The 7,145-nt window shown below is 49.2% G+C and overlaps 1 protein-coding gene across 4 annotated transcripts; it reads right to left on the reverse strand.

The window, feature by feature from the left end:
• Positions 1–218: 218 nt before the first annotated feature.
• SPRY2 (sprouty RTK signaling antagonist 2) lies at positions 219–6,108 on the reverse strand. 4 transcript variants are annotated; one of them, XM_025364843.1, is made up of 2 exons: positions 4,943–6,108; positions 219–2,000 (listed from the first exon to the last, which is right to left on the reverse strand). In XM_025364843.1, exon 2 carries the CDS (start codon positions 1,947–1,949, stop codon positions 1,014–1,016), a length of 936 nt encoding a protein of 311 aa, XP_025220628.1. In that variant the 5' UTR covers positions 1,950–2,000; positions 4,943–6,108; the 3' UTR covers positions 219–1,013. The 4 variants fall into 4 exon arrangements, with proteins under 4 accessions (XP_025220628.1, XP_025220631.1, XP_025220630.1 ...); XM_025364846.1 differs by lacking the exon at positions 4,943–6,108 and adding an exon at positions 4,181–4,433; XM_025364845.1 differs by lacking the exon at positions 4,943–6,108 and adding an exon at positions 3,120–4,044.
• Between the last annotated feature and the right edge of the window lie 1,037 nt (positions 6,109–7,145).

Here is a 7,145-nt window from a genome sequence, read left to right on the forward strand (position 1 = left end):
CTCTTATAAGTATAGATATTAAGTCAAATGTTGTTAGTTCTGTTGATTGCTACAATTGTCTCTGAAAGTCATCAAATCCAGCTTACTTTAAAGCAGCAATCACAAAATAATTCTACAGAAAAGTGGTTAACTATTTCATTAAAACGTTACCCTTAACATAAAATGCAGTTTCTCACACTTGAAAGAAACCAAAGATAAAAGAAGACAAAACAGCTCAGTTTAATTTCAAACGTTAATATATTTTCTATTTTATATTGGACATATGCATCTGTAACCCCTCATTTGCAGCAACTATCACATCCTCATAAAAGGGGCAAAATTTGTAAGATGCCTCTTAAAATAAATATTCTTTTTTATAAAATAATAAAACTTCAAATAAATATTCTTTACACTAAACAATATGTTGAAAAAATTAGAAAATAAAGGTTGAATTTTACTGTAACTGTACAATATACATGAAGTCCAAAGGGAAATCAGAGTCTTACAATAAAGGCTTTCTGTAAGGCAAAATACAATCTAAAAACATACTGATTGATTCACATTCTTCCGAATGTACAACATATTAGTATAATATTTTGTGACTGTGCCATGTAGTATAGCACAACTTGTTTTTCACAGTTGCAAATATTATTGTATATACAAAAATATAGCACATTCTCTCTGGAGAAAACAATGGAAAAAAGTCATCTGCTAATTTACAAGTTTTGCAAGTACTATTCACAAACAAAAACTTTGCCTAGGAGTGTCTGTGTTGCTTTAGCTTATGCAATACATGGGTCATCAAGTTCTGTATCTCATACTTTGAGCTCCATTAGCTGAGTTCTAACAAGCATATCAGTTAAAATGGCACATGGACAAAAAGCATTTCACTGCAAACAGCAAAGACTATCCCAACTCTCTATTAACAGTGCCAAGGTTATAACTGTTTAGTTGGTTGCATATGTGTGTTAAAAAAAGAAAGAAAAAATCCTCATTACTGTAATATTCCTGATTAATGATGCTATGTTGGTTTTTCAAAGTTCCTGGGGGGGGACAGTGGGAACTTTGCAGCAAACTGTGTTTGAGTTTTTACAACGGCATCCAGGCCTGTTAACCCGGTCATAACACCCCTGGCACAATTTAAGGCAACCCTTGGCTGGAAGGTAACACCATAAACAAGGCAAAAAGAGGGACATGACACCCATGGCCGACCATCGTGTACAACAGTGAGACTGGCTGCAAGAACATGGGTTGTCAGCACAGTTGTCCTCATCATCATTAGAACAGTGATAGAAGAGACCTTTCACACAGCATACACAAGTCCCATAGTCAATCACGTTCTGGGCCGAGCAAAGGCACTGCTTGTCGCAGATCCAGTCTGATGGCAGAGGCCTTGGGTAGGTGCACTCCTTACATTTGCACTTGCCACAGTCCTCACACCTGTAGGCATGCAGGCCCAAATCTTCCTTGCTCAGTGGCTTAAGCTCACCTGGCTTGAGCTCAGATTTGGGTTGCACCCGGATTATCCCATCAGCAACAGGCCCGGAGGAAAAGGATGATCCTAGCAGTCTCTGTTCAGAGGAGCTGCTGCTGGTACTTGTCCTCGTACTGCTCCGCGACCCTGAGCTGACCGTGCTTATGGATCTGGACAGAGGGGCTCGTGCAGAAGAATGGACCTGCGAGTGCTGGAGCCTAGGAGGCTGGCGGTGCTCGGGCAGCCCGTGGAGTCTCTCGTGTTTGTGCTGAGTGGAGGGGCGAGAAGCAGGCTTGAGCCCAGGTCTTGGGACGACAGTAGGCCCCTCTGTGTACTCATTGGTGTTTCGGATGGCTCTGATCTGATCCAGAGACAAGACATGTACCTGCTGGGTGAGGGCGTCTCTGGGGTCGGGCTCCCCACGCTGTCTGCCACCGTCACGGGGCGTCTGCAGCAAGGGCTGTGACCCGTTGCCACTCTGAGCTCTGGCCTCCATCAGGTCTTGGAAGTGTGGTCACTCCAGCAGGCTTAGAACACATCTGAACTCCTGAGGAAGCCAAGAGGAAAGAACGGTTGATACTCTAAGATACTTCCCACTCTCCACCCACCTGAATTGACTCCTCACTTCCCACTTTCCCTAGAGAAACAGGATTTGAAATGGAATGGCAGTGGGGAGGTATTAGCCATATGATCAACAACGCCTGTACCCAAAAGTAAAAATTACGACTGGCTACTGACAATTCTGCAATCCCGTGATGTACAACAACACAAAGCTGATCTTTGAGTCACTTAAGTAAGAACTCCTTATTCAAAGAAACATACAATTTGTAAGGCTCAGGTTCAATGTAAAAACCGCAAGAAAGTATCGCTGGAATATAACACTGCTACCAACGTTTTCAAAAGTTGAAAATCTTTTCAAAATTTGAAATAGGTTTCCATTTGTCACGGCCATTTTTGCCTTAAGATTCTTTCTGGTTCTTAGTTTTTACTTTTACATCAAACACTTTAACTGTGACGTATCCAGTATTCTGTAACTTTTTCAAACCCGGTAGAATTAATAGGGCATGCAAAAAAGTAAATACCCAAAACAGTTAAAAATTTTATAACAATCATGCCATTTTTAATTAATTGTATAGTAGCACAAAGTTATAGAACTAAAAGCAAATCAAATCCTATTAGGTGCCAGAAACACATTAAAGCAAACTTACACAACCAGAAGACAAGCATTTATTTTCAACTTCTCAACAACTTAAGAATTAAGTATTTTACAGTCTGATAGCCTAGAACACCACCTTAGATTCTGCTGCTAAAAGGTTGTTCTCCCTGTTTTAGAAATGAAGCATGTCAAAAGCTCAACTAATTTTCTGTTTTCAAAAAATTAATTGAGAACACAAACGAAATGATAACCAGAAAAGTGTTTTAAAAATTCAAATGTCACATTTCATATCTAGCATTCTGTCAAGGAATTCCTTAAACTATAGTCCTTCTTCAATTTCAAAACGATCACCCAATTTCCCAAGCCTATACGGCAATAAAAAGCATAAAACAGGCAAAGCGGACCTTTATCCAACCTCCGCTCTTTAGAATAGAGGCCACAGCGAACAAGGCAGGTGACAAACGTCTCCCAATTCGGAGCAAGGCAGCGCTGGAAACCGGATCTCCTCACCTCCAAAAGAATGGCAGAAGACAACGCTGCCCTTTGCTTTCACTTAGTTCATCGCCTCTCTGTGCCCCAACACCGTCCCCAGCAGGTGGGACACAGTCGATCCCCAGGGTACGTTTCTCCAGGCGGACTGACGCTGTCCATGGGCCAGGCTGCCCCCCTGCTTACGATCCCAAGACTCACAGACAAGACTCATAGACAGGCGGGGGCCGCGGGCGCCTCCGAAGGGGACGTGTCACGAAATGCAGGAGCACACGTCCCCCGCCTCCCTCTCCCCAGTTAAGATCTCCCCCAACTCAAGGGAACTGCCTTGCAGCCCCAAGGAGCCACTCCGCCCCGAGGCACAGGTTACGCTGCCCACTGCTAGGCTTTCTGCAAAGCCCCTCGGACATCCGGCACAGGTTTGCCACCCTGACACGGCGAGCACGAAAGCCCTGCCTGAGACACGCAGCCAGGACGCACAAGTCCAACCCACGCACACACAGCGACTCCACGCTGCACTGACCGAAGGGGGCATTGCCTGTAATCTGCACACGCCTATCTCCTTTTGGGTCGAGAGAGACCAAAAAAAAAAAAAAAAAAAAAAAAAATCATATTTCTTAAAATGAAAAAAAAAATTTGTTTTTTTTTTTTTTTTAAAAAGGGCATTTTCCAGGGCCCCACTGCTCACTCCGGGCGCGCAGAACCCAGCTCCCGGAGCTGTAAACTTTTGGTGCAGATTTGCTTGCAGTCAAAGTAGCATCTTTGAAAGAAAATGGGCCTTTTTAATTTTATTTTTTAAGTGATTTCTGCCGATCCGATCCCTGGCCTCCTTCTTCGAAGCTGGACTCCCCACCTCCGCCCCTCTTCTCTTTCCCAGTCCCCCCTCCCCTTTGAAAGTGCTTTGAAACCCCCATTAAGAACAGTGTGTGATCAGACTGAGGATTAGGGGAAAAGAACTTCAGCTCTAGGGTGGGGCAAACGGACACAGAAACTGCTTTGTAAAAAACACACAAGAATCCAAATTAAAACACAGCAACAACAACAACAAAAGGAAATAAAAAACTGCCTCTTTTGCCACCTACTTTCAGGTAATGGAAAATGATCGCGACCGCTTGATGACTTTCTTCCTGCGCTGGGTCAGCCTGAGCTTCCAAAAATAAAATAAGTGTGACCTAGACTGACCACGAAGAACGGAAAAGAGAGAGAGCTGCACTTCCGAACCACAGAGACCCGGCGCCAGGCAGGGCGACGCTCCCACCCGCTCCGGGCTAGACCGTCCACACGGAGCAGAGGCGGGGACTCCCTCCACCCGGCACCCTGCCTTTTTCTCACCCTGGGGGTCTCCTGCCCCCGAGGCGAGCAACCCGTGTCCCCCAGCCCCACCAGCGCCCCGCCTAGGGACAGCCTCTCTCCGGACTTTGCCTTCCACCAAGAGGAGGAACAGGTTAGAAATGCGGGCGCCTGCAAAGGCGACCTGGAAAATACAAAGTGTCTTTCTCTCCCTCTCTCGCTCTCAGCGCCGAATTCGCGGCCAGTGCACGGCTGTGAGCAGGCTGCGAGCTGTCCTCTGTCCCAACCCCCTAGAGCGCGGGCGCGCGGGGTCGCCTGCCGGGGACACTGCACCGGGTGCATACAGAAGTCCCCGCAGAGGCAGGCCGAGCCCGAGCCCCGGGCAAGGCAGGTTCGCGGGGAGCGCCCCGGATCCTCGCGAAGACCCTGCGGGATTTGAGAAGGGGAGGCTCGGGGAGAGACGGACCCAACTCCTGGTCCGGCTGCACCTACTCCATGTTGCCCACAACGCGCCGGCCACGGCGCCAGGAAGGGAAGAGCCAAACGTGCCTCACCGTGATCGCGGCTTTGCACCAACCCCTCTCCCTTGGATTCTCTTCTTTCTGCGATGTGCAAATAAATCCAATCTCGATGCAAACTTTTTTCCCTTTCTTTCCAACCTCTGCTTCAGTCCAACTTCCGAGCAATCGGCGGGAGAAAAAAGGAGGAGAATTCGGAGCCAAATTCCCCGCTGATGAACACTCTGGGGTGCGGGGCTGGAGACGACCCCCCTTCTAGAAGCGCACGCGGAGTATTTCCTCTTTTTTCTCAATGAACAAGAGGCCGAAGCGCCAACGGCAAGTCCCGTTTCCTGGCAGATGAGCGAATGGGAAAAGAAAACGGCCTTACGAAGAACCTAAAGCCAGATCGCCAAGTGGTGCGGCCGCAGCCGCGTCGTAGCCGAGGCTGCGCGGGGGCGCGGGCCGGGCCGGGCGGGCGCGGGGGCCTGGGCGCTGCGCGCTCCGCCGGCCCCTCTCCTCCGCTAGCGCTGCGGCGCGCAGCTCTCGGCGGTGCAGACTGGGCGTTGTGGAGGCGAGGCAGCGAGGCCGAGGCGGGGGCGGTGGGTGCGGAGGAGGAGGAGGAGGAGGAAGAGGAGGAGGAGGAGGAGGAGGAGGAGGGTCTGGGGCCCGCCCGGGGGGGGCTCGCCGTTGGCCTGCGCCCTCGCCTTTCCGGAGGAGGCAGGGAGCTCTGCGGCGGCCGCGGCAGCAGTAAATGGCGTCATGTGGATCCGAGGCGGAACAGAGCAGTTGTTGTCCCAGAGGATATATCGCATCCGGTCCCAGCTCATTGGCTCCGCGGGGCTACATTCACTCACACTCCAGCGCCCGCCAGCGCTCCGAGCCGCAGGAGGCATTCAAAAGGGCAACCGCGCCGCCCCGCGCGTCCCCAGGCCGGTCCTGCAGCTCGGGCGCCGTCACGCGGGGCGCCCGCGGGGCCGGGCTGGGCACTGCAGGGTCAGTTTATCTAGTTTCAAGGAAACACTGACCTTAAGGTTTCCCCAGAGGCAATGAGGACGAGCCAGAGGCTCGAGCTGACTTAGGGAACTTTCTCCTTGCCACCAGGAAAGGGGAATGAACATTTAAGACTAATCCAGGCCACGCAGTGTTAGCATGAAAAACAAGTTGCAGGTTTTAAGACTTTATCCGGAATCCATTTCAAGTCTACCTCTCCCCTTTTCTGTTCCCCTTTGCGGAGGGGGTGACGGGGGCTGGGGCGGGGGGAGAAGAAGGGGGAGGGGAAGGGGAGCGGGAAGTGAGGTGGGAGGGCTATTGGTTTATTCTTTGTCTACTGGATTAACCCGATTATACACCAGGCACTAGCACAAACCGCCTCCCCCACCTCCGAGCCTTGTACGGGAGGAGCGGAATGCAGATTCGAGTTTCAAGTACCTTCTGCTCTTGCTGGGATTGGCTTTTGATTGTGTCGACTTGTAGTTTTTCCGTTTATTAGAATTTCATTTTTAAGGGGGGTTATCTATGAATGGAGGCTTTTTGAAGAGCTTCCTTACTGTTTTGCTTCATGCAATAGCTAAAGTCTACAGTCTAAGCCCTTTAACTTAATTCATTAATAGACAAGAAATATGATTACTCAGGGCGACAGCATGGGCTTCTGAAATGGGGGGGGGGGAGGGGGAGGGAAGGGTTGGCTCACTGTTTCCCTGCAGATTTCCTTCTTCCCTTAACTAAAAGTCATCCTTCATTTCCCACTTTTCTTGCCACCTAGAACGTTTCTTAAGATCCTGTTGTCCATGTTGAAGGTGTACTATTCTTTCCCATTAAAAAAAAAAAAAAAAAAAAAAACAGAGAAAATGCATACATATGCACTGTCCTAGCTGCCGTTCCTTTACTAAGAAATGTGCCTTCACGTGGGAGCACCAGTGGAAAATTAAAACTCGCGCATACACACGCCTAATACTGCATTCTGTCGAGCGACTTACAGAATGCTTTTACTTCACAGGGAATTACCTGCTTGTACGGTCAAAACTCCCGAATAGCACCTGTGATCTTGCCCCATGCGGGGTGTTCTTGAAAGCAGTGTTAGGAAAACATGGTGCTTCATTCGTCCAGCTTTAACCCAATCCATTCGCAGCTACCCTGGAACTAGCTGCCTTCTTCTGAGCTCTCGCTCTAGAACGTCCCCAGCGCGCTCTCTGCCTCGCTGCGCTCTCACCTTGACTTCTCCATGTTTCTCTAAGGCTCTCCTCTTTCTCTAGGGATT

This window comes from Theropithecus gelada, chromosome 17 (genome assembly GCF_003255815.1).
Source record: "Theropithecus gelada isolate Dixy chromosome 17, Tgel_1.0, whole genome shotgun sequence".
Lineage (NCBI taxonomy): Eukaryota > Metazoa > Chordata > Mammalia > Primates > Cercopithecidae > Theropithecus > Theropithecus gelada.